Below are 27,952 nucleotides of genomic sequence, written 5' to 3'. Positions count from 1 at the left end.
CCAGTCACTACCTACCCTTGCCAATGGGTCAACATAGATTTTGGTGTAAAACAGCTGGTCATCATCATTATCCTGCAGATTCCATTGCTGCACAATACGATTTATATATGGAGCATAACCAATAAATCCTGCAATATCACACACACGTAAGTTATTTCCATAAAAAGCACTACTCTGCCAATGCTGTCCACCAGTCGGGGACTTCACTCTCACTGTTTGGTGCCAGCAAAGGAAAAGTATGAAATTCATACAACTTGGCTCAAAATCCAGTTTTCTTCCTCTGATATGTACCAGTTCTGTTTTAAAGGGTTCATAATTAAGGGTTATATTTATACTAATGCTACTTTAAGGGGGAAAAATAGGGAACAGAGATCTATTTAGGATGGTCCTGAGAACTCCAAAGCATGGGATTACACTATTACTGTTCCCAGGAAGCCCGTCTCTGGAAGAAGTTTCATTTTCATCAATCACTTATTGCTGGCAGAGAAGCCTGAATCTAATACTGCCAGAACTACAAAAAGAATTCAACTCAAAACCAATATATGTTATGCTTAAACCAAACCAAAAAAAGACAGGGTAGATAGGCGAGGTAAAGAAGAGAAGGAAGGGAATGGGGATACTCCCGGATCTACATGCTGCCCAGCACCACTTACCTAGGAGAAGTGACACACTGCGCTCTGTAGCAGTTAAAAAATATCAGTGTCAGCACATGTATTAATCAACTGCAAAATTATTACCAAAGCTGGCATTTGAAGGAGGACTCCAGAATTAACACATCATTGAGATTAACAGGAGTAACTTGCACTTTTCTTGGAACGAACTGCCTAAGCCACGCTGACGGGCCAGGCAGACCTACCAGCACATCTACCATGTGTACAGAAATCCCCGAGAACATGGTAGCCAAGTCAGGAAATTCTGTGACCCAGCTAAACTGTGCCTATAAATAGCACATACTGCTTTGACTTGGCTTCTACACTAGATTGTTTCTGAAGTACGTTGAATTGGTGGCAAGTGGGTCATCCCTGCACAGCATTTCGTTGCAAGGCACAGTTGCTTGCTAGGCTATTAATCTTTTTACCTGCTTTTTACAAGTTATTGCTAACAAATATTACGTAAGTTTGAATGAAAATTACTCTTGAGCACAGAAGAGGAGCTTCTCAAGTAGGGACGGAGAGGGGATGAGGATGACAGCAAATCCAGTACTCAATTTTATACTTGGGGAATTCAGGAACAGTTCCACATACAAATACATAAAACAGATAACTGAAGTTCAAGAGTTTAGTGCGTTCAAGAATCCCACTTGCCTCCTGAGTTCAGGAATCGTTTTCCACTCCGGACAACAGGATACTTGTCAGCTAGCCTTTTATCTGGCCAAATTAGTCCATCTGCTGCAAACACCACTTTATGATTAGTTTCCTGGAATTTCTTTAGCAGTTCTTCAGGGCCCCCTGCAAAGATAACATCATAGCTGAAAATAAAGAAAAGATATCCATTAGATTAGTTTAATTTTAAGCTTCTGTGTTCAAAACAACAAGTGTTTGGACTATTCAAATTTTAAAAATCATACAGAAAGCCCTGTTATTATGAAAAATGACTCATTAAATGATGTTTTACCATCATGTAAAAATCCTATACCCTTCTAGGAGAAAAACTTCAATCAGTACTATTTATCCAATACAGTTTCCCCTTCTATTTGCATTCTTTTTTTTTTTTTTTTTTTTAAACCTTCCACATTTTGGACATTCTTTTTCCTTCAGATTATGTCTACCTGAAATTGATTTTTACATTGCATGTATTTGAACAAAAAAAAAAAAAAAAAAAAAATCAAAATGTAGCAGATGACATAGAGTAGGACTAAAAGATGATTCAGTGACTCGATGGGAAACTCAAGATGACCTTGTTCTAAAACACAATGGCACCAACTTTCTTCTGAAAAGTCTTATTGAGAACATACTTAGATATTTCTCAATAAAGTTTAGTTGCCCACAAACTTAAACTGTGTTGCATCCTGAAAATATATACATTTCTCCTTCAACGTCTTTAATGTGCTGAAAACTTCAGAAGGCTCTAAACTTCACAAGCTCTATTTATGAAAAACTTCACCTGCCTTTATGTGTTCGTCAGATTTGACTCCTAAGTCCTACTGAGGACAAAGACCTAAAGGTGGAGGGGTCATCTCTAAAAACAGCAGTTACCCACAGCCAAAGGTCAGCACTATCCCAAAACAGAAAGAAGCATGCACGGGTTTGGCAAAGTTCATGTAAGAATGTAGTATCACAAGCCTAGTGGTTTCTTGTTGAACCGTATCTAAATCAATGCCTCTAATAAAAAAAAATAAAATAAGAAAAAAAACCACCCTCAAAATATGTATAAACTATTCAATTATTCAGAGTATTAGGTTCCTTTGTTTGTACTTGAAATCTACATGTAAAATCATTAATGTGCAAACCACTTCAAGGTTCATATTACATTGCATGAAACTGTGACAGACTATTATCAGAATCATGTCATAGATTAGTCTCTGGCAGAAGAAGCAGAATATTTGGATTTAATGGCAGCATCTCAGCCTCACAGCTTCCTCATCTGAATGCAGGTATATTCTTATTCCAGACATCTACCTTAGTAACTGAAAATCATCAGGCCTCGTATAGGGCAAAGGAATGGTACAGCTACCAAAAATCAAAAAGTCTAACCTCGACCAAGATTTCTTCTTGCAAAGTCTTTTAGCTGGGCTAAGGAGGAGGACAGCAGTACCCTCACCTGCACTGCACAGAACTTTTTGCATTGCAATGTATTACTCAGCAATAGTGCCAACAGATGAACCGTTACTGACTCCTGATACTTCTTTATTACAGTTCTGAAATTATTTTAAACGTCCTTTCTTCAAAGGGGATTTCATGCAATTGGCCTAAGAGAACTGAACAACAGCTGGCTTACAAATGCAGAAGAGAAGATTTCCACTGCAGAGAAAAGTATGAACCCTGGAGAGGAAGTGTTATGTAGTCTATATAAAGTAAGTGGGTTTCCAAAAACTCTCACTGTTTTGTTTTTCTGTAATTTTGGCAGAAGAATGTATGAAAAAAAAAAAATTGTACATTTTGGAGCTTCCCCAGTTTTGCAAAAACTGCCTCTTTCTGCCCAAACATACAGGAATACACTTCCCTCCCTTTTCCATTCAATTGGTGTAGCCCGATTCAAAGCCAGAATGAGCCTGAAGAACAAGCGAGAAACAGGAGACAAGTTGAAGACAGACAAAAACAGAGATTTGTCTGAGGCTTTAACTTAATAGCTTATGGCAGGCTGTGCTTCTCCTCTTTGATCAGGTTAGTGCTGCTGCTGCAATGACTTACAGCTGCGGGAAGGAACCAAACACCCCTGGAACATTGCTTCCAAGGATTGTCATTCTGGAAAAGAAAGCCAAAGTTGAGCAACATGCTGGGCTAGCCACAGGCTCTGCTTGTGAAAGGGATATGCTACTTAATACAGCACAGTTTATAGTACAAAGCACTGGTACTTTGTACAAAGTACAGAGCTGCTAAACTGCGTTATCAATTATCGTAAACTTTATACACTAATGCATAGCATGTATGAATCCAGCATGGATCTACATTTTCCACTAATTTTCATGGCCCTCTGATATCTCCTCCCGGGCAGGACCTCCACCAACCTTCTGCCCTTCGCTGCCAGTCTCCCCATCAGCTGCTTTATGAGGCTCCTGCTTTTCTCTCCAGGCAACAGGAAAACTTCTAGAGTCAAACTAAAACCTATAAACCCATCATTTGCCTTGCTTACCCGCTATGTCAGATTGTGCTCAGTCTATCCGGCACTCAACTCCTGATGTCAGGGAGGATTCACCTCAGGTCTACACCACTAAGACCATCACAAAACAAGTCCTTGACAGTTTATATTGTTATTATGAGTGATGCACATGACCGACTTTAAACAGGGCTTCAAAATTTGACAGGGAAGAAAAAGCGTGGCTATATCCAGGAAAAAGCAGGCTGCCTTGGCTAGCTGGAAAAGCTCAGATACTCTTTTATTTATTCTTCATAAATCCTTCCAATTAAGTAAAGCAAGAAGAAAAAAAAAAAAAAAAGGGGGGGGGGGGAGGGGGGCGGAACAGAAAGTTTCCACAACTCCAATCCCATTTCCTGAAGCTCCCAGATGGCAGATGCTTGGGGCTGGAATCCACCCATCCCTCCTCCCCTTTTGCAGCAGCAAAGCATCCTGGCTACGCACCCAGTGCCCCCAGCAACACAGGGAAACGGCGGTGGTGGCTCATGTCGTTGAGAATTGAACATGCAATTTTTGCATCCACAACTTTTACAACAACAAGGACTTGTTACCATTGGAGCTGCAGGTTAAGAGCTCAAAATACAAACAAGAGAGGCTTACTAGTAACCAGCAATTCAGGTCCTTTATTTCATCTTATTTAACTGGACCGTTCAGCCGCACAGCCATTTTGTCATTTACACGGTATCCCCACCAGGATCACACCTTAACCATTTTGAGATGTGTAGAAAATGTAATTATCCCTCACTTTCTGACAAATGTTTACAAAGAAAACAAAATAAATAAACAAAAAAAAAACCCAAACCAACAAATCCCCCAAACAAACAGAAAAAAAAAAAAACAAACTGAGAGGCTTCAGAAGTCTTCCATGATACAAATGGCTGTGGGAGTTCTGGATGAACAGTCACAGCATCAACCATTTTATCCAGTCTACACTGGCCATTATCCAGTTCAATCTGAGACGGTCCAAAGTAAACCAGTAGTTAGTCCTCACAAAAACAAGCCTAGTTTAAATAGCATTCCATCTGCAGGCAAACCATTTTGCTATCTGCACCTAGACACAAGCTGTCCACAGAAGTTCAGACTATTTCCAGAATTGTGAGCCATATAAAAAACTGCTCCAAAAAAAAAAAAAAAAAAGGCAAGAAACTAAGTTTTTTTTTTTAAGTAAACAGTTCACTAGAAATGGTTTGCCTAGTTACAGTAAGTAAACCAGACATTTCCTTCCCCCCCCCAAGATTAATATTCCAAATGCTTCACAATGAATATAATGAAAAACACTTGAAAAAGAAAGGAAGTTCACTATAGTTGTCTTTTCCAAACTTAATGCTACATTGATCAACATTTAAATTGCAAACTAGGATTCCTGGAAATGAAAAAGCTCGTTAGAATTAAAACATCATGCTAGAATCAGCAAACTATTTTTTTCTCCTATTTGGAATCAGTTCCACCAGCTTTAAATCAATATGTACTTGGGATTATGGACCTCAAGAACTTGAGAAGCCTTAAATCCTGTGATTTTTCATGGCAAGAAAGATTATGACATCTGCACTTCAACACACGTGGTCCTCTGTACTCTCTTATCCATGTCGGCCCACAGCCTGCCCCTCTACAGAATAAATGATGTTGGAGAAGAATTTGCGCTATAACCAAATCTGATAACAGATTTGCATATTTTACCATATAGGGAGAAAATAGTGACAAATCAGGATAATAGATTTGAAAAAAAAAAGAAATTCAATGTAAGTAGTAAACATTTGGGAAACATATGATTCATCTGAGTGTTTAGTAAAGAACAAAATAATCTCCCAAATTAATCTTAAAAGATTTCAGTTATTGCATGATCAGTAGGAATGCAAAACTGATCAAGTCAATAAGAAAAAAAATTCAAAAACTGAACATATACCTGCAAACTCTGTTACTTTTACTGTCAATTAAGTGTACAAAGAAAATATTTGGTGTAACAAGTTTCCCTTATAAATTCATAATTTGGTTAAGATGATTTAGACATTGGCTTTCTAGCTCTATCTTCAACTTATCATGAGAGGTAAAATTAAAAAAGAAAACTGAGTAGTATCTTTAAATTTGCTACCAGTTTAATAGGCTACTCCAACTTCCCTAAACACTTAACTTAAACAAAACAACAAATGAACTTTCCAGCAAATACCACTGCCAGACCAATTTCTTTCTCGTGGTGATACCTGCTGTACGAATCCTGCCAAACTTCTGACTTGCAAAGGGGTCCCCAAAATTCTTCAGCTGTCCAATTTTAAAAATTAAGTAAATTTTGAAAAGCTGGTTAAAAGCTGAAAGAAAATTCTGGAGCAGAGATGCCAACATGAACTGGTAACAGCAGCATGAACCCACGCACAAACCTCTCCGAGCTTGCACTCGGCTACCTCCCCAAGGCCGCCTGTCTGCAATCAAGGCTTCACATTCCCAGTTCGAGACTTGGTCCCGTGCCTTCCTTGCAGGGATTCTTTTAGAGCTGTGACCCCACTCTGGTTAACGCTAGCATGGAAGAGCTTGGCAGCTGCTGTCAGGTGGATTCTTAGCAGCTCTGATCATGTTATTGTCACAGGAGCAAAAGAGGAGGAGGGGAAAAAAGAGCAGAAGGAAGCAACGGAAAAAGTAGGATTTGAACACATTTGAGCTCCCTGTTGTGTGTGACAGGGAGAAACCTATCTGGCCTCCAGTGAGGATGCTCAAGCATAGCTGTGCTATGAGCTATAGTCTGGCATCTGCAGCACCACTGTCTCTCCATCCCTCCATCGCACATATGGCATAGGCACCAAGGATACATCTGGCACCGAGCCTCTTGTTTCGGTTCTCTAACATGTAAAAGAAGTTCTCCTGTTAAGTGCTTTCCTCAGGGGCCCATTTTCCAGCTTCCTCCATATCGCTGTTACTTCAGGGAACAAGATCACGCTCTGGTCCCTACTGGCCGCTTTATTTCTGGAGCTGCTTTTGCTCCCCCCACCCCTTCCACACTCCCAGCCCACAGCCACGTCCTGCCCTCACCGCAGCTGAACAGGGAGAGGACAAACGCTTGCCTAAAAGCCTGACAGCTCCCAATAACATTTTTTTACCCCCTTGAGGCAGCAGAACTATGAACAACTCTTACATCTGTAAATCTGTTAAAAAAGTAACGATTGCTCCCACAGCAATCTACTATTTTTATGAATGGAGAAAAATGGAAGCAAGCCCTCTCAAATAGACAGCGAGGGGGAAAAGCAGCACGCAACTTTCAGCATGTCACAGCCGCTACTTTTGCATGCCTACCCAGACTAAAATGTAACGGCAACAAGCCAGGTTTGCTCACCATTCAACAAACATGATAACCAAGTCCTCTTGATCAGCATAGCTTTCTATGCCTTCCTTCAGCAGGCGAACTTTCTGCCCTCCGCCAATAGAGTTAGGCAGCTCACCACCTTTCCATTCTTCACCTTTTCCAAGTACCTGGAACAAGAAAAAAAGAACACTTTTTACTAGTACCCAAAACCAAGAGGCTTTTTAAAGCAGAACCTTATTGAAAACAGATGTTAAAGCAGAAGCAACACATTAAAGCATAGCAAGCCAGCATTTCCAGCATCGTAAGTTTTCCATGTCTGAAGCAGCATTCAGCACAATGACATCACTGCAGAAACATGAGAGAGACATTTCTTAACCAAATAAGAATCGAGCAATTGCCTGTTACCACCCTTTATTCAAATGTGTCTCCTTCAGAAAAAAGAAAAAGGCTACTAATTGTTTCAAAACTTGTATTAGGAAAAACATTCTGAATGAGACCTTTAAAAGTCAATATAATCACTTTAGGAACAGGAAGTGTGAGAGACCTTGGTGGATCAGGATATTACTAATACAAATTGCAAGCTGCAGTCTTTCTGAAATCCCTCCAGGACATTTTTGTACAAGGAAAGGATAGGTGGCTGCTAAAATCAGCTAAACAAAATTCCTCCCTAGCCAAGCGCTACAGCAAATCATACCTTAAAAACAGAAGACACCCTTACACTTTTTGTGGGTTTTGAGCATAATGTTTTTGAAACTTCTAAAACTTGGAAGAACTACATTGCATGATGTCTTGGACAAATCTGCAAAGCTAATAGATATATCCAGAGCTCAGGCTTCTTGGGTGCTTTACTACAGCATTATCATATTAGGAAAGGTTCTCTCGGTCTTCCAAGTTCAGTGGCAGCAGTCAGACTTCAGAGATCCAAATAATTTGCTATTTATAGTGTAGGCACTGTGGTAAGTAAGCAGAAACATTTCATAACACCATCTGAATTCCTGGATTTTCTCTTGCGGAACAAATTTGTGGGGAAAGTTTAGAAGAAAGTTAGTGCCCTCCCTTTTTCCCAAGGTCATGTGAAGGCCAACCTTAGTACATGACATATGGAGACGTGGAACAAGGCAGAAAAGGCTGGCAAGAATGGTAGAAACGCTTAGTCCTCTCAAAGATTTACAGGTTCTTGGGAAACACAGTGAAACTTTCAGTTGTGACCCTCCCTCCGTCCCCGCAGCAGCGATCCAGCCTTGTCTAAGAAGGAAGGAGACATCCAAAGCCCTCAGAGAGCAGCGCAGCTTCCAGAAGTATTCATACAAACATTAGCCACACTGAAAAGCGAGGCTATATGATAAATCATGACAGAACCTGTAAGTGACCGAGAACCCTGATCACAATAGCTACTAATCTGTAGAACAGTTCCTAAGGCAGTGGAAGAACCAGCGGGTAAGTAACAGGGACAGCAGCAGGGCCATGTGCAAGTGCCCTACTCGCCCCCCAGTTCTGTAATTGTTTTACTTTGCCCCAATGCAAACTTCAGTTACTATTGCACTGTTTCTGTCCTAAAGGCCGCATAGTATGAATATTTGGTATGAAAACACACAATACCTTGACTGTGTAGTTGAAGTGCTTTGCAGTTCGCATGAAACGGTGAAAGCCGTCGGTTTCTTTAGTTGCTACAGTAAAAACTAGTAGTTTATCTGAGGGAGAAAAAGAAGGAACTTGTATTAGTAACAAAAAAAAAAAAATGCACTGAACAGCACTGTATCGGGGGTTTATGACTTGCCTGCATCTCATTCAAAGAGAGGAGGCAAATACACTGTCACACTATAGGCATGAGACATTATCAAACAAGAACTGCTGTGGAGAAGGGTGCTCTTTTTAAAATTATCCTCAGGAAGAGGAAGCAAAGAAATCTATCTACTCTGTAAACAACTAGCTCAAGGCATGAAAACAAAGCTAGCATGACTACTAGACAGGAAGGAATCTTCAAAACAAAAATAACTTTTTTACTTTTCGGTCTGAGCTAATCCTACAACCTCTTATCACAGGACAGGATGGTACCAGAGAACTTCACTCAACTTCAGTAACTCCCCTGAAAGCAAGCAGTTCATATTCCTCATGAAAACAGGGTGGAAAAAAAACAACCATGGAAAACGGTCCCCCGACAGTGCTTTTAAGTCCTTGGGCAGAGACAAAAGAGTAAGGTTGGGTTTTTTTTTTATTCAGAGCCTCTGTAAATTATAGCAGTGCTAATTTTACCCTCTTACTGCATGCAGGCAAATGACCGTGCAACCAATTTCCTTTTCATATCCCAGGGTTTTTGACATAGTTCAAACAAGGCCATGAATTCCCACTAAACAGCTTCCCAATTAAAATACTGAACAACATTCAGCCCCCTATGCAATTTGCTGCGTAATCAAGGTACATAATTCAAAGCTATGAGAAAGACAGTACCCTTATCCAACCTCAAATATTTAATCAGACCAGCCTGGATCTCAAAGCACAGTGCAGTTCCCCAATTTGGTCTGAGTTCAAGCAACAGCTGCCCTCTAAACAGAGCCCATGAGATCAATCATTACAAGAAAGTAAAATTAATAGACTCTAATGAGCATTCCAGACACTGTGCCTGTTGTTGCTTCACTTTCCCAAAAAACATCCTCTGGGTTTATCTTTACCAGCACAGTAACATGCGCTAGAAGTGGCTGCTGTGAAAATTATTCCTATTAACCCTTCAGCCTCATCCACCACCACAGACTTAGCAGCCCTCAGCACCCAAGATGTCATCCTGAGTGTATTCAAATAAATCACTGCTTGCCATTTTGTTTTATTTGACACCAGTGAAATTAACACATAGGATCATGATCCGCTTCCCGCTTTGTAGAAGAAGTGCACCTTGCAAGTTACTCATGTGATGCTCTGCAGCCAAGTGCCAGGATACTTCAAGTGTACCTCTGCTCAGTCAAGCAAAAACACCTGTAGGAGCACAGACAGACTTTGCAGAGCAACATAAAACCCACATGTTCTAATGAAATTCAAGTCTGTCTAAAATAGCCACAGCAGGAAAACTATGGAGACTAGTCTCAGGAGCCAGATATTTTTTCCACTGTAATAAGGCTTAGATTCAGCATTAGTCAACTGGTCGCTTCCAAGAACACTCCTACCAAGTCAGACAGTGGTCTGGCTAGTCCATCCTCAACAGCAGCTATAACCACGTATATGACAAAGAGCAAGGATAAGATAAGCATATATGATGCTTCCTCTGCTTTTTGTACCAGTCTGTTTATGGGTTTTCCTGACCTGGGTAGGGTTTCCACATATTCCGAAACATTCTGTCCACTTTGTGATGTTGCTCTCACTCGGTCACTCCTTGAACTGATGTAACCTTCTAGCAGTGACAGCACCATGTGTTCATTACCTACTCCACAAAAAAAGATTCCTCTGTGTCTTGAGCAGGGCTCCTCCAGTATTTATTTGAGCAGGGCTTCTCCAGTATTTATTTGACACAGGCCAAGTTCTTCAAGTACAGACAACATCTCTACCTGCTCCCCTCACCACACACAATTGCAGATTTCTCTCACATTCTGTCACAGCTTTTTAGGGTTGGTTTGGGGGTTTTTTTGACTCCTTTTGGCCAACAGTCCTAGTGAAGATTTAAACTACTGGCTCTACTGAACCAGACTGACACTCCTGCAATACAATACACAGCAAAGAAGGAACTGGAAATACTTGCAATGCTTCAATCAACTCAACTTGAACACCCAAAAATCCATCTTTTTCCTCACTTAAGTGCTAGCAGTCTGCTGCAAGGCAAGAATCAGAATAAAATCCCATGAGTACATCTCAGAAGGGCAGGAGGATCTCCACAGAGGATTCCAGTGCAATGTGTTCACAGACACACTGACTCACAGATAGACATAACCACAGCAATAATGCTTCAGCACCTTCAAAATCATTTATCCTAAAGGTCATGCAATCTAAAGTAATTCTACAGAAGTCACCACAGAATGAATAAAGAACATGATATCTTAGACTATGACTAAAACAGAACTGAAGACAAAGGATATGATTTTTCTCTATGGAACACTTTAAGTTAAGATTAATTTTTTGTTCAAGCACTGCATTTTCAAATCAGAGAGAACTGGAAAAATGTGATCATACCAGACTGCACCATCAAGCCAAGTGAATTCATTATTGAAAGTTTCCTAGGTGACCAGTCAAGCACTGACTATAACCGTGGAATTTGGTTTGGGGTAGACATATTTCACACCTACCCCTTCCTGAGAAATGCTAACAGAAGGATTGCAAAAATCTGTACTTGACAACATGATGTAAATTACAAAATGTGGAATGCATCAGATTCTTCCCATAGTCACTAAGTCAAAGAAAGTATTAAATCAACGTACAAGTACAGTTTGGCAAGCAAAAAATAATCTATTATTCTTTATGGGATAAAGTTACTCTCTTTTAATGGAACCCATAGTAATTCCACCTACACATTGCTCATGTATTTCAAGATTCACTATGGAGCCTGGTATGTTACTTGACTTTTACAGAATAGGAGGAAAGAGAATGATGTGCCAAATCATAAGGGATTTCAACCTAAGGTATATAAAATGAAGAAAGCTGAGCAGGCAAATAATGCAGTTTATATCAATATGAAACTGCAAGAGAACCTGTACTACACTCCCAGCCAATGAAGCAAGCTAAGTAGGCTGCCTGAGTCAGGTTTGCAAGCAGTCACAGAACAAACAGGAAGCTATTTTTATAAAGGTATTATTCACATCGGAAAAGTTTTCTTTTTAGCATACTTGCCAATGGTCAATTTTTTAAAATTACAGATCCAGAGGTTTAAAAGGCTTTATTTCCATGCCTCTGCTGCACCATAGATTTTTAGGTGCATGTGGTACTTAAATAATTTTTAAGTGCAGCCGAAATGTAATTATAGCACTTAGAGTCCATTTAGAATTAGAGTTTCTTTATAAACTTTTTAGTCTTTGTTGTTTGGGGTTTTTTTCTTGGTTTTGGGGGGGTGTTTGCTTGGGTTTGTTTTGTGGGTTTTTTTAAGAAGTAATCTGTGTGACCAAAGAGCAGAGCATCATGTTTCTAGTCTGTCTATAGTTTGTATGAAGCAACAAGGCAAAGCACATTCAATGATAGTCACATTATAGAGGGTTAATTAACCAAATGAGGAAAGCAACACTCTTCTCTTCCAGCTAGTAAGACGTTAAAAAAATATTAATGAAATTCCTGTAGGCTGCTGTGACTTTATTTAGCTGTGAGTGACAGCTTACACCAGTTTTACTGGCAGAGATCCACTAAGCATAGCATGGGAGATACTTGTTTCTTCCGGTGAAAGTGAGTAAAGAGAATGTTTCTGACCACCAAATACTTCTGCTAATTTTTTTAACCTTTTAACTTCATTCACTTTGAAAAAAATCTATTCTGTTTGCTACATTTAGGTATAACAACCCCTCAGAACACTTGTTCTATTTGTGTCTAGTAACACAAATCTAAAGTGACTTTCATGAACTCACAAGAGTGTAAACGTGCAAGTACAACACAGATCTCAGGGGAACAAGTTTACCCAAGTGCGATTTCCATTTCAGGATGTGCTTGGCTACATCTGTTTTGGCTGCAGCTACCCACAGTGTCCCTGCTGTGCGGAGCAGGTTTGGTCCCTCAAAGAGCCCAGCAGCCCCAGAGCCCTTACTGCAGGCTGTCACACGCAACTGTCGCACTGAGAGGTTGAGTGACTGGCCCAGAGTCCCCAGCAGCATCGCTGTGCCAGCTCCAGGGCTCCAGCTGTGCGATGAAGACCTACGCGTAGCCGCGGAAAGCTGTCTGCAATTACTCAGACCCCAAGTTACCACTGTGGCCCGGTACTCCCCAGCAAGCAAGCCGCAAAATTCTCAGTCTTCGCAAGAACCCCACGATGAATTCTAGCTGCAGCAACACTGTTCCTGCTTCACCATCCACTTTGGCACAGACCCCTGCCCTGCCCTCCACCCAGGCGTCTGCCCTAAGGAGCTCCGCTGTATGGTCTTACATATAGACTTGAGCCATCCAGTTCCTTAAGTCTGACTATCCCACTCACCCGAGGGGATGAATACACACTCTCAATGATATGTTCCAGCAAACAGTAACAGCATCCTTAAAATGCAAACATATATGAAACCAAGACCACGGCAGGCGGTCACAGCCCTCCACACTGGCAGGGTACTGGGATGCCGCAGAGGGTCCGGGCTGCCTGGCAGGGCTGGGCTCCCCCGGCAGGCAGCCGGCCAGAGGCAGCTTGGCACTCACTGGAGGGGATTACCAAGCCTGGCATTTATTTCCACAAGTAAAGACAGTTTGTGTAAAAAGGAAATGCAAATCCCATACTGAAGTTCAACGGGAAGGCATGAAAAAAAAAAAAAAAAAAAAAAAAAAAAGATCTCTGAAGAGCTTCATGCCCGGTATGAGGGTGCTGAAGTTACTAGAGTGCAGTTATTCCAGTCAGCTTTCTGATAGTTACATTCACAAAACAGCTGTTCTGTTTTGAAAACACGCCTGAGAGAGCACGCATTTGGCCAAGAAAAGTATATCCAGTGACAAACAGAATTCATTTTTACATGCAAATTAGGAAACCTTTTAGCACTCAAGTTGTGAAAGACAACACTGCACATAGAGCACACGCAACCTATTAGGAAATCCAATGAAGGCTTATCAAAACATCTCACTCTTTTACTTAATCTTTTGTGCTGCTGCTATCAAGGACCTGACTGCATCATAAATATTTATTTCCAGAATTCAGAACTATAAACCAGAGCCTTTGTCTTCAGTGAATTGCCTGGTGAGGTCTCAGCCAGGAATTGCCATGGCAGGACTGCTTTAAGTAGCCCTGACCTCTCTCCTTGTACCTTGGCAAGGAAGTACGCAAGGAACTGCACTCATTCCTCACACACCCACATGGTTCTTATTTATCTTGAATGAACATTGACAGAGATTACTACATAATTTCTACCAAGGGTTGCAGGCACTGGTACGGTAGCTTCAGAGCAGCCAAAACTGAGCATATTGCTCACAGCCACACGGGAGCTGACATTTAGTCCTTGGATTCAAGTACCATGGACTTCTCTGGAGTAGGAATGAGCCGTAAGATCAAAGGAGACAACTGTACATGGTAACACGTTACTAAAATCTCTCTTTTTCTTTAAAACTAGTGTCTTATAATGGTAAACAAATGATGTTTGGTTCCTGGAATATGGTTTTATCCATGTTCTAGTATCTACATAAAACAGTCTACTTTCCCATTTGCAGACTACATATCACCCAAAACTGCTCAGAGTTAACAACTGTGCATCAACCCATCAACCATCAAATGAGCAAAGAGATGTACAGTTTCAAAATAATTCAAAGATTTCCAGCAAGCAAATAAACAAGTTGCTAGAGATCATGGAAAAAGCTAGGGAGCTGGAAACATACTAGGAATGCCTCCATGGATTTAAAAAAATAAAATAAAATAAAATACATACACACTGTCAAAGAAAGGTCAGGTAGTAACCTTGGCAGGGATCTGTGTGACCTTAATCTAAGGCATAGGCTGGGCAGGTACCTGGAAGAGAAGATGCATGAGATGGATACCTGGAATAGGCACACGGATGCATCTGAGCCCATTAATTAAGCTATGTAATTGTGCCTATTGTTATGTCTCCTGCATCTCTGGAGACGTGGAAGACCAACAGGGTACAGTTACCCATTTAAAAAAAAAAAAAAAAAACACACAAAAAAAAACATGCAAAAAAAAAAGACACCAACCAACCCATGGACTGGATTTAGCTTGCCTACACACCACACTTCATCATTGGAGAGACACACTAAAGCACAACACAACGGAAAAAAGTACTTTCAGCCTGGATTCCTCCTGTCACACTTCAAGAGCACAGTAATAAGGAATGTTCAAAAGTGAGCTGAACTGAGAAATAGTTGTCAGAGTGACTAAACAACCCCAATTAACTGCAGACTTCTGATTGCATTTCTGCTATTATTGTTTCCACAGATTAACTGTTAAAAGAAAAAAAGAAAATCAAAGGGGAAAAAAAACTTGGTTTAGATTAAAGTTTCCAGTATGCCTGTTAATTTCCAAGGCAGGCAGCCTACTCCATGTATAATCATCTCAATTTTTTGAGTACAGACTTGGCCATGCCACTTTCCCTTCCAACTTCCGTACTCAGCCAGTAACGAGAAGGTGAACTTGAAGAATCGTTCTCAACAAGTTCATAGAGTTGTAGAATGATTTACATTGGAAGGGACCTTAAAGACCATCTAGTTCCAGCCCTCCTACTATGGGCATGGACACCTTCCACTACACCAGGTTGCTCAAAGCCCCATCCAGCCTGGCCTTGAATACCTTAGGGGTGGGGCAGCCACAACTTCCCTGGGCAACCTGGGCCAGTGCCTCACCACCCTCATAGTGAAAAATTTCTTCCCGACATCTAATCAAAATCTCCCCTCTTCTAGTTTAAAGCTATTACACCTCATCCTATCAGTACATGCCCTTCCAAAAAGTCCCTCTCCAGCTTTCCTGTAGGCCCCCTTCAGATACAGGAAGGCCTCAATAAGATCTCCCGAGAGCCTTCTGTTCTCCAGGCTGAACAACCCCAACTCTCTCAGCCGGTCCTCATAGAAGAGGTGCTCCACCCCTCTCTATTTTCCTTCCTTACACACCTCCACTAACCACATACTCCATCAACAAAATCCACATTCTGAAACTTACAGTAGTCTGAGTAAGAAACAAAATGTAATTAGCAGTTTCCTTGACCTTCCTATCCACTCTGTTCCCCTAAAAGGAGGATATTTCTGTGCCTGGAGGAGAATCACCGTCCTTAGCTCTGCCTTCAGCACAGCTGCTTGCACACCAGAAGCGCCTGGCTGGTGCTTTCCAGCATGCCACCAGCCCGGTTTGGAGAACACACCATTTTAATATCATTGCCCTAGTAAGCATATTGAGTACAATATGTTTGAGTTCACAAATAAAAGACTAATAGCACAAGTTGAGCTGTGTGCAGGTCAGCTTAAAGTATGTGAAGGCATGATCCATAACTGGGATTCAAGATCTAGAGTTTTTCATAACTTCATGATAAAACTGGTAAATTTTGGAAGAATAAAACTTTAAACGCTATTTGGGAATACAGTGTCGCTATACAACTAACATACCCTTTAATTTCTCTAACAGATGACTTATATTTCTGGATGATATCCTGAAAAACGTAAAATACTCTACAGCATCTTCTGAACAAGACAAAACTTACCGAGATCCAAAAAAATGGCCGATATAAAGCCTGTTGGAAAAGATCTTATTTATAAGCTCAATTGCTGTTTCCTCCATAAAACTGAATAACATAAGTCTGAGTTCCCAATTAATTGCAAGACTGTGAAAGAGCTTTTTAAAGAGAATGCAGCACAAGGTTTAAGCCCACAATAGTAAAGAAATTATTCAAAAAACTGAAATGGATCATTGGTCTACACAATACTGTACAGAGTCAATACAGTCATGATAACCAATTCTCTTCCCACATGGTGTTGATAACTTTACTAAAAACAATTCTTCCATATACTTCCAAGTGATGTTGAAGCTCTGGAGATAGCTAAAAGGTCACTGATGGTGCCAAAAGCAACTTTCCTTCCCTATTTATACGGACTTGGGCTGTATGTTCAACACCCAAAGAACTGTTAAGCCAACTAAAAAGTTGAAATATCAAAGAGCACTTTCAAAACCCAGATTTTTAGCACAACACCATCTTCCACTTATCACTCAAGAAGGCAATATTAGACTTCTCAAAAGGATAACTGATTAATTGATTTTCTTCCCTATAAATAGGAATTATAGCCTAAACTTAAGATTCTATGTCAAATAAAGCTTTTGAAAATCCACAGACTCTGGAAAGATGTCAAACAGCTGGAGACAGGAGAAACCCATCATATGCAATGTAACCATGATTATAAGTTATACCTACATACATATACTTGGCTAATGTAATCCAGCAGCAAATGAAGATGATCTTAAGTACACAACATGAAAAACACAAACTGTAAAGATATATATCTACCCAGTGTCAGTTTATATGACGTACATATGGTCAAAGAAAGTAGTAAGACAACAGAAGAATTTCTGGTCAAATAAAACTTTTGGCCTAAAGAAGGGAAAGACAGAGCCATCCAACAGCTGTTTATTTTCCCCCAGGATTCTTTAGAAACATGATAATGTGCTGAAACGGCAAACATGGTCATGTTCTTTTCTCAGGAAAGAAATGTACATTACACTCCAGGAGGGGGAAAGATGACCAGTGTATAAACAATACTACTTCATATTTGGAAGTACTAGGGGTTTTTATCTGCTCTTTATATTACACAGTCAACTTCTGTTCCACACAGAACACTTTGCTGCATGCCTCCACTCATCCCACAGCTTACCGCTTCCCAGAGAGGCAGACTGGTTTCAAAGTCCCATTAACTGTAGCCATGATCACCTTCTAGGATTGGATCCTCTGCAATTTAATAGCAAGGTTGGATTGTTGGTAAAAAATATCCTTGGAGGGGAGACAAAATATGCTTGAAAAACTCATGAAAGCTTGGAAAGTGATAAGATTTAAAATAAAAGATTAAATTAGAATTAACAGATTCTGATTTCCTATGCAAATATATTCTTGTGTGAGAGAGATGGATTACTAAGAAACAATGTTTCAAATAAATCTTAAAGGCCAGATTTTGAAGAAGCAGACCTTCCTGTACTGGCCTCTTCTGAAAGTTTGGTCTGTTTTCCTCTGTGTCACAATCCTCCTGTTAATCACTGCATTTCAATACATACATGTCTTACTGCAAAATATAAACAGCAGCACAAACACCACTTATGTAATTTCCAAAAAAGAATGAGATTCTTCTTAGCTAGCCATTAGCAGACTTCTACCTTCTCCACTTTAAACCAGACATTAAACTGAAGCAAAGTAAATAGAAGTCTGTCTTTTGATGTACAAGCATAGTTATTGCAGAACTAATGTAGGCACAGCTCTGCTACCACCTGATCCTCAAAATGGTTCAACCTGCAGGAAAAAACAATACTGCTGTCTTTAAAGCGTTGCAAACAGTTTATGACCATAACCGGCATTTACAGTTATCGGAGATCACTCAACGCATGGGCTGTCCGTGGATAATCCTTCCTGTGCTCCTCCAGGTAATTTGTAGACCTCGCTGAAGTTGCACAGCAATAGCTATTGGTATCAAAACTCTCAAGCCTGTCCCAAACCATGGAACAGAACTAGTAAAGGCAGGAAGTTTTCAGAAGCTGACTAGGGAAAGAAATATAGAATGTATAATTTCCCAGTTTCAGTTACTTCTGAATAGCTGGTACTGGTGCAACTTCCTCAGCCACAGTAAGTGTTGCCTGTTACAGGGTTCTCCTCACGTGTTTTAAAGGAACAAAGAAGCTGGGTTAGCAGAAGTGTGTGCTTATATTAAGCAAGAGCTGCTTTGAATTTTCTGATAATATAGAATTTATGCTAGATTAGCACTTGCCATCCACACAGCCCCTGGACAGGACACTAATTATTTGCCCTTTTTTTTTTTTTTTTTTTTTCCTTTCCTACTAACTGAATCCAAACTGAAGTTTTCCAAGACTTAGACTTAGCATTCCGGAGTCCCATTACTGTTAAATGCCATCTGCAATCTAAATCCATTTACAAAGAGGTGAACAGTGCAGTAGCAATTGTGCGTTTGAGAAACTAGAGTTTGTTATGAAAATACTGCAAGATTTCTCATGCAAAGAAATTCCTTGTGCTTTAATTCACAATCCACAGGGGTGTGAACAAGCATTTCCCTCTTCCACACGTACTGACTCAAACAGTGAGCCTGCTGAGCTGCTGCTTACTGTCTTTTATCACATCATTTCTGATGCCACATAGATACAGCATCTAAAATGTTTACATGGAAATGACCAACTGTTGAAGAGAACCAGTTCTAAACAAACCAAATAAAAAACCACCACCCCTAGACTATATCTCTGTAACTATTTTTCTGTGTATGCATATCTATACATACACAGACTTTCAGACAAAGATTAGCTGTTACTCCCAATATTAATACACAACTGATTTCAGAAAACATTTGAAAGCTGATCCTGTCTCAGCTCTTAATTTACTTTCTTTTAATGTAGTGGTATTGAATATACAGTCAACAAGCGCTCATTAAGACCTGTATGTGCACTCATCAATCACCCGCGTCAGCCCTGGCTGCAGCGCTGGCCGGTGCTCAGGCCCACGCTCATTCTAATGCGAGACTTCCTCGCTTTGATAGCTGAACAAAACCAGACACAAGCAGCAATAGTTAAGGGTTTTCCCATCAGCTTCAGTGGGCTTGGATGAGACCCTGTTTACTGAATCAGTTATTCTGTCGTAAAGCAAAGATAAGACACGTTCCTTAGTTCCCAGATAAGAAAAAAATTCAAATCAACTGTTTGTAAATGACATCATTGCCATGCACGAAGCAACTCCTCCAACAGGAGCTGCCTAACTTCCTGACAGGCAGGGAACGGATCAGGTTACAGCTGTTTATTAGTGCCCAGATAGCAACCAAACCACAAAAATCTTCTTGAGAGTGGGAGCGGATGGAGTCATGGCACAGGCTGGATGTTGCCTGAACATGCCAATTGGATGGCCCTGCTATAAACTGTCATCGGGGCTGTGCAGCTGAGCGCGGGGGACAATTAACATCAGCTGTCTAAGTGAGAAAGTTTACTCAGCTTCTGCCTTTTAGTAGCCTTGCCTTCTCTGTCTCCCTCATAAATATGTATCTAGAGAAGAGCATGCTTCTTCTTAAGCTGCTGTTTAGCAAATCCAGCTGTTTAAACAGAAGCAGTCACACACAGCATCGGGCATTGCTAAAGTCCATTTTCTGACAGCTAATCAATCCATCAATGAAACTCAGCAGTCAAGACTTGCAGTAACAGTTTCTCCTTAGACTAGTCTTTGCTTAAAAAAGGAGAAATTAGAGCTGGAACTGGAGCCGCCCTGAAAGTGCGTGACTGTCCTTCATGCCTGCACCGTGGTTCATGTTGACAGCGGACGCTAGCACCCCGATTAGTCAGTTCTTCTGAAAAAGCTGCCCTACAGCTTCACATCTGGCCCTCTGTCCAGATACTGGACATGTAAAATTCTCCAAACAGAAACACAGGCCACGCAACTCTGAAAGGAGAGAAAACCCCGTACTTTTCAAAGATCCCTCTTCTGTGTGAACAAGAAACTTAAACTCCACACTTGTGAGATACAGGTAGTGCACTGCCTCGAACAACTCAGCCCTTCAAATCATGAAATAGCACGAAAACAGCACTTCTGGCACAAGACATCATGGCATGTCGCGTACGATGTATATTTCAAGATGCTTTTCAGATCAAACCCCTGGGCCAGCAACTTCAGTTATTAAGTTTACGAACCTGGTTCTGCTCTCACACCAACATGTGTACAATTGTTTTACAGTAATGTAAAACAGAATTAGTAAAACTGCTTACAAGGATAGCCCAAGGAAACACTTTGCTGTATTTTTCAGGTAAGTTTTTTTTAGGTAACTTTTCACCTGTAAGTTTCAGGTGAACTACAAAACTAAAGGTAAACAATCCATTTTTACTTTAGTGCAAAAAAAAAAAAAGTTACAAAAGCAATTCTATCAGATACTGATTATTTTCTGCACAACTGATTTCAGCGAGAACCCCTAATGGGCTCATTCAGTACATTAACACTTAGACCCACAGGTACAGAATTAACTCTCAGAGAAATGGCATTTAAATGCCAAACCTATTTTTGTTTAACATTTTTTCTGCCTTTTTTCCTTACAGTTTGTTTGCTTTAATTACAAATACTGCATATGTCAGCTTTAAAAACATACTTGCAGTTACATTGCAAGAATCAGTACTACCATCAAAAAGGATTCGATAAATTTGCAACTTGTCCAAGAAGGAACCCTGGAATACTTTCAAAGGGCAGACCATAAGAACTGGTAAGACAACCACTAATATAAAGGGGGGTTCTTCAGAACTGTCCTATAAAATTGAATGTAGTGTTTTAAGCCAAGGCAGAGTTCTACTGTTTAGCCTTAAGCTATTAAGGATTTATCTGTAATTACTTTGTACTCCATTACAAAAACAGTCATGTGTTTTAAAAGAAATTATACAGTAATCCACAGTTTCTTTAATTTTGGTTCAAGCAGAAACAGAATGAAATGATCAAATATGTCAACTCTATACAATAATCTAAATATTTCAACAATTAGTAGGTAGCTAGGTTTCTGCAGTCTCAGTGCTCGCTTGGAACCAATATCATTAAAATATTATATAAAATAAAAAGGCACACAGGCATGCAGACACACTGAGAACACGAAGAAGCCAGGTTACTCTGATCACCAAATAAAAGACTTACTCTGTTTCTTGGGTGGACTTGTCATTTGTTAGTTTTCCCTTCTACTACAAATTGTAAAATAAATTCTAGCTCCTGGAGAAAGAGATACCTGGGATGAAACAGCGACTTTATATATTTAGTCTCCTTGCGACCAGTAGAATCCATATTTTGAAAACTGAATTCACCTTAAGGAAACACTCCTGAAGTAGTTCTACTAAACCACCTAAAGCCACTAGTGGTGTCAGGCTGTGCTTGCAAGCACGTACTCCTTGATGAGTAAGTGTCATTTATTCTCTAGAGCTACAACATTCCCATACATACAGACACATTCCTGCTACAGATTTGTTTGGTCAAGTTGTGTTTTGTGCTGGAGGGAACCACTCTCTATGTTTAAATTAAGAGGGAACAAAAATATTCTTCACTTTCAAACGCGTTTGCCTTGCAACTGGTCCCTCAAAAACTATAAAAAGCTGACATTATAAGTGAAAACAAAAATGCTCTTATTGCGACCATACTTACTCTTCAGGACAAGGGAATTCACTTGAGCAGCATGTCAAGTAACTTACATTTCAGACTAGCAGCTCTACACAAATTGAAAGATACTGCTTTTGATTACACGGTGTAATAGTACTAATTCAACAGACAAACTAAACACTTCCCCATGAAGAGACTGAGTCACTTTTGCTTAAATAAGCAGCAGTGAAGGAAAAAGCCAAGAACTTGGGCATAAATCACAGCTCTCCAGAATATGCCACCAATGTAAAGAAAACTTTGAGAAACCGTCTGTGAGTTTAGATCCTGGACAGGAACACATTTCACACAAAAAACCCCTGGCTCTGACAACCACAGTGCTCATTCCACCGGATCTTTACACTGCAACTTACAACATCGAATGCTGATGATAAATGTCACAACAGTTCTACTTTTTCTTGTTTTAATTAGAAAGGTATTTTACAGTCAAAGTTGCAGTGATCTTATCCCACCCCACTGCATATCACAGAAGAAGCAATGTCACATCCACCACTGTGGTCTAACTCCACAGCCTAATTATTCCCTCCACCTAAGGAAAGAAAGAAAAGCCTAGCCAAAAAACCTCTAAATTTTGGTTTTTATTTTACAACAGAAACTGGCATTGTGCAGCCTCCAAACCAGGTGCTATGAAGAAGTCAGACTGCCAACTTTGGGCATCTTCAAGGCTGAGTATTTTCAAGGGAAAAATATGTGATGGAAGAACGACTTTGCTGCTTTGCTCCTCCACAGCCACGTTCAATTACTTTTAACTAATTTCAAAACACACAAACCCCCACTACACACCGTTTCATTTGTGGTTCACCATTAATTTCAAAGCTGGAGCCTAAAGGTATCTACAGGAGTGATCATTAGCCCTCTGAATTGGTGCCCACCGATGCTACCTGCATTCCTCAGTACCCCCTGGGCAGTGGGGATGATGGTGGCCCCGGGACATAGGTAACCCAAATGCTGTCCTCTGCTGGGTCTGGGTCCTGGGTACATCCCCCTCTGCCTTCACCTGTAAGGGACAAGTGGCAGCTTTTTTGTATGGTCCTCACAAAAAGGGCACAAAGCTTCCAAAAGACCTAGAGGAAGTGTTTCCCCACCACAGGTTTATGTAGCAGTTTTAGACACTGCGGTGACAGGATGGGACACAAGTAACATCAGTGGAGAAGCAAGAAACAGAAAATCGGTCAGAGAGATGGAGGTAGGCATAGAGTGCTGTACTTACGGCCTTTCCACCAAGCAGGCCGAGTCTTTCACTACTTCTAGTAAGTACGCCAAGATGGTTGAATGACCAAATTCCCTTGTTGGTGCCTCAGAAGGAAAGGCCTGTCGATCGCTCACTGTCACTCACAGTGGCCACTTCGGCTGAGCCCAAAGCCATCAACCAAAATGGCAATAGTACGCGCTGTACCTCCAAGTGAGTCCTTGCACAGCCGGACCAGTCAGCAGTGACTGCTTGAAGCATTTGTGGCCAGTATTTGAGGGTTGCCGGGGTGGAGGAAAGCTGATGGCTCAGAGCCAGCCGGGCTGGCTCTGGAAAGCCACCCACACAGCCGGGGCCCTCCCTATGACAAACCCCCTCCTGACCCACCCCTCACATTTCGGGAGCACATACAGACAGCAATGGACCACGGGGCCCACCTCAAAACCTGCCTGTTTGCCACCATTACAACCCGCGGCCCCAATGCCTCAGCGCAGCCACGCTCCGTCCGGCCAAGTCCCCACCGCCGCTCTGGGGAACAGATTCAAAGGCGGTGAAGCCATTTCCTTCCCCTGCGAACAGCTGATTAACAAAACATTTCAGGTGGGAATGTCATTTGTGTCCGTTGCCAAGAGCAGTGTCTGCTTCTAGCGCAATGACAAATGTCTTCTCCCCCCGCTCTCCGCGCGTCCTGGACTGCGTTACACGACAAGCAACGTGCGCGCAGCAAGTACGGGACAGCGGAAATGTTTTAATGCTGCTATTTTAACACAGAAGCTTCTGTATCTTCACCATAGAGGCGTCAGCGCCTTGGAGCTCAACGGTGCGCTCCTCTGCCATTGCTTGGGACGCGAGGCAGGGGCGAAGGAGCCCGGCAGGGATTTTGGCAAACAGGGTTTGCCACGGGGCCGCCCTGACGGCTCACGGCTCATGTAACCAACGCCGTGCGACAGGCAGCCCTCCTGATGAAGCTATTTCAAGTCTTTCAGAGTCAAGTGGTACGGTCTTACTAAGAAATAAAGATGCAGCTCGGCAGTCTGTTTCAGATACTCTGAAACGCTACAACTTATTTCTGAAGCCAACAACGGTAATGGACCGCTTTAAAATCCCACAGGGTGCCCTTTGCTGTGCTGCTTTACACCAAGTGGTACAAAATATCAAGAGACTGGAAATTAAACACCAGACTTCCAGAGCAGGAGGCACGCTAAGGGCTGCCCCTCTTCAGGCGATACAGCACAGGCGCCGGGATCACTTTTAAGGGTTAAAGCTGGAATAAAAACAAGTAACACAGCAGGCAGTGTCTGGGGTCATGAAACTACTCAAGGATTGGTTTCCCTGCTACAATTCAGGCTACTAATGTTTAAGTTAAAAAGAATTAAGATTTTCCAGTGTGAACACTGCCATATAAACGGATCAGTGCTTTCTCATACTGTAATTTGTGTAGCATCGTTTTTATTATTTATATAGATGTAGCAGTCTGGTTTTGGTTTGCCGAATCATTCAGTGCTGTCTAGACTACGCACTCTGCTTTTCACACCTTTGAACACCAGCAGGATTAAAGAAAAACCCTTACCATGCCAGCTAGTAGCTGATAGCTTGAGATCCCACAACTCAAGTATGTAGTTAAAAAAAAGCATTATCTGAATAGATATTTTTGAGAAAATATAACTGCGATTGCAATAACTGATTTCCAAAGGAGCTTGACTTACAATCTCGCTGCCCTGGCTACAGACAGGAGCTCAACATTGTACTCAAAACATGCCCCATCGGCTGCCCCTCCGAGGGACGCTGAGGGCTGAACCATAATGCTCACACACCCCGGACAGACGGCGAACCACAGCACACACCACAACCGCCAGAGAAATCCTCTGAACGACTAAAAGCAGCAAAGCATTAAGGAAACTGGAAATGAGAAGCTCATTGAGCAGAGTCTGGTATGCATCAACATCTTTTTTCTTATTTATTCTTTTTTTTACACTAGTTATCAACCAAGTCAGCAGTTTTGCTATCAAAATTAGAACTTGCTGACAAGACTTGCTTCTCAAAAAAAGGAGCTTCCTTCTGCGCACCAGCAGAAAATAAAGCTAGATATTAAATATAACTCAATTACACTCTGGAGTAAACAAGCCAAGAAATGAAACTATGTTGGATTTCATGTGGTAATAATCTAGTGGGATGAAATACCTTTGGATGCCTAGAATAGAAATCAGAAGTACAGATTCTAGAACAGTATTAGAGCAAGAAATATGTTTTGGCATACAGTTGGGCAGACATGTGCTGGGACACCTCTCTCTCAGGGAATTTCCTGAATACCTTAATTTCTTTTACATGCTGTTGATAAAATTTCTTTCTATCTTGCAGCTCCTCGGAACTAACATGACTACAAAAAGGCGAAGCAAGCAAGCCTCCGAGGGACGGGAAGGGGCACCGAAGCCTCCGGCTGACTTTTGCGTGAAGTAGGAAACTTCATCAGCGGTTGCTACAGTTTAGGGAATAAGCGAATGACGCTATGCTTTCCCCAGTCTTGGAAAAACGTGTTCATCAACACCTTGTCTCAGAGAAAGGGAAGAAGGGGGGTGGGGGGAGAGAGGAGAAAGGGAGACTCACTTCCCATTAAGGAATCTTTTTCTTTTTCAAGGGGGGGGGGGGGGGGGGGGGGCACGCATCTATTTCTGTATGACTCACTCCGGCGGGTTAAAGCACTTTCAGCCAAGCGGTTCCTCTCGAGGGCAACCTGGGGAGCCCTGACCCCGCCGGCGCCGCAGCCCCCTCCCGCTCCGCCGGGCGGAGCAGGGGGATGGGGAGGGGGAAATAAAATTAATTAAATAAATAAAAGAGACTAAATGGGGAAAGCGGCCGTTCCCAGCCTCCGCACAGGAGACGGGAGGGTTTTGCCTTCCTGGCGGATGTTACCCAGCCGGTCGGCACAAAGCCGCCGGTACCGCCCGGCCGGCAGCGCATCCCCGCCGCTGCCCTCACACGCCTCCCGCAGGCGGCGGGACCGCGGGGGGACCGCGCCGCGGGGCTCCGCCATCCCGCCCCCAACCCCCGCGCCGCGCCGCGCCTCACCTGCGGGGCCGGGCCCGGGCCCGGGGCGCCGCTCCGCCGCCGCCGGCAGCGCCAGGGCCAGCAGCACCAGCAGCGGCGGCAGGAGGAGGCGCGGCGGCCGGGCGCCGCTCCACGCCATCTTCCCCCTCCGCACCCGCCGGCCTGCCGCCGCTCCCCGCGCCGCCAGCCCCCGAGAGCGGGGGGAGAGGGGGCGGGGGGGGGGGGGTGGGGATGGAAAACGAGGGGAAAGCCCGGTGCCTGAGGAGCCGCCGCGCCCCGGGATGCCGCTCCTCCTCCGCAGCGGGCAGGAGCCACGGGCGCTGCCGCCCGCCCCGGGCTTTATACGGCGGTGGGAGGACCCGCGCAGCTCGGGCACCCGGCGGCGCAACAGGAGCCGCTTGTGGCCGCCGCGCTCGGGTGCACGCTGCCGCCGCCGCCGGGGAAGGGGCGGGCGGCCAAGCCCCGCCTCGGCCTCCGCCGCCCCTCGGGCCGCCGCCGTAGGTGCGCAGCGCTGCAGACGCCCGCCCGCCGCCGCGGGGATGGAGCGGGCCGGGCCGGGCCGGGCCGGGCGGTGCGCTCGGGAGCCTGGGCCCGGCAGCGGCCCCCGCTGGAGCCTGGCTCGGCCCGGCCCGGCGCGGTGCCTCCGCGCTTGGTACCTGCCGGGGTGCGGGGCCCGGCGGGCCTCAGCCACCGCTGCTGGAAACACGCTGGCCGCATGGCGAAGTGTGCTCGCCACTCCCCTCCAAACGTTTTGTCAGTGGTCTCCTTGGCCGCCATTGTGTCCCGACAAACGTATTCCTGAAAATTTAATGTTGTTCAGGGTTACGAGCAACCGAAGCCAACGTGGGCCTCCACGGGCCAACAAAAACAAGCCGACCCTGTCGCCTACGGGGCAGCACTGACAGCTTCAGGACGGCACCGCGCACCCGCTCTGCCTGTGGACGACATACCCGTCAAACACGCCATCACCTTAGCGTTCAGGTTTCCACAGAAAGAGAGTTCGTTTGCCTAATCTCAACAGAAAAAGCTATTACACTTTTATCATTAAAGAAACACCCAACAAATCACCAGATTACTGAAGGCAAGGATGGTGATGATGAAGGAGGTGTACTGGCCCACCTCCACTCTTACTTATTGCATTATGATGTATATTAAAAAAATACCGTAAACAATATCTTAAATGTTAAAAAGTCATGTAAAATTATAAAAGCAGATGGCAGTCTATTGGAATCAGTGTGGATTTACACCTTGGAAATATCATTTACGGACCAAAGGCATAATCCAAAACAAAAATTAGTGCTGAAAGCAGGATTCATGTATTTGAGATCCACCTATATAATCGTCAAATAGACACCTCATTTTTTAATCCTAAGTGTCTCTATAGGCCTAACAGATGTGCTTTTTTGGACCCACATTGGAAAGAAAGAGGGGGGAAAGAAGGGAAAACTCGACCTTGGCTACTGCAGCCGTAAGAACTGCATGCTTTGGTTTGGAACCCAGAGCAGAAATCAGAGCCTGCATGACATGCCCAGATGCTTTTATGGTAAATTGGGAGAGGTCATTCTTTCTGGACCAGTCAGCACACTCAGCGGGGAGGGAGGCAGAGCAAACCAAAGAAAAAGACTGGGTCCTTGGTCCCAAGGAGCTTCTAGAAGAGAGGCAGCTCAGGAAAGCAGCAATTGGGAAATA

At 42.8% G+C, this 27,952-nt stretch overlaps 1 protein-coding gene across 2 annotated transcripts in view; it reads right to left on the bottom strand.

The window, feature by feature from the left end:
* Nucleotides 1–26,688, bottom strand: part of PLOD2 (procollagen-lysine,2-oxoglutarate 5-dioxygenase 2) — a 59,544-nt gene extending 32,856 nt beyond the window's left edge. The window contains exons 1-5 of one of the 2 annotated variants that reach the window (XM_082487447.1): nucleotides 26,285–26,688; nucleotides 8,684–8,775; nucleotides 7,115–7,251; nucleotides 1,305–1,468; nucleotides 16–128 (exon numbers count right to left, since the gene is read on the bottom strand). In XM_082487447.1, coding sequence (XP_082343573.1) covers nucleotides 16–128; nucleotides 1,305–1,468; nucleotides 7,115–7,251; nucleotides 8,684–8,775; nucleotides 26,285–26,402 — 624 coding nt within the window. In that variant the 5' untranslated portion in view covers nucleotides 26,403–26,688. The remainder of the gene's footprint in view (nucleotides 1–15; nucleotides 129–1,304; nucleotides 1,469–7,114; nucleotides 7,252–8,683; nucleotides 8,776–26,284) is intronic. The other variant, XM_082487448.1, reaches the window with a different exon arrangement.
* Nucleotides 26,689–27,952: the final 1,264 nt, after the last annotated feature.

The sequence above is a fragment of the Vanellus vanellus genome (genome assembly GCF_965231255.1).
Source record: "Vanellus vanellus genome assembly, chromosome: 8".
NCBI lineage: Eukaryota > Metazoa > Chordata > Aves > Charadriiformes > Charadriidae > Vanellus > Vanellus vanellus.
This window is presented reverse-complemented; position numbering and strand designations above follow the sequence as displayed.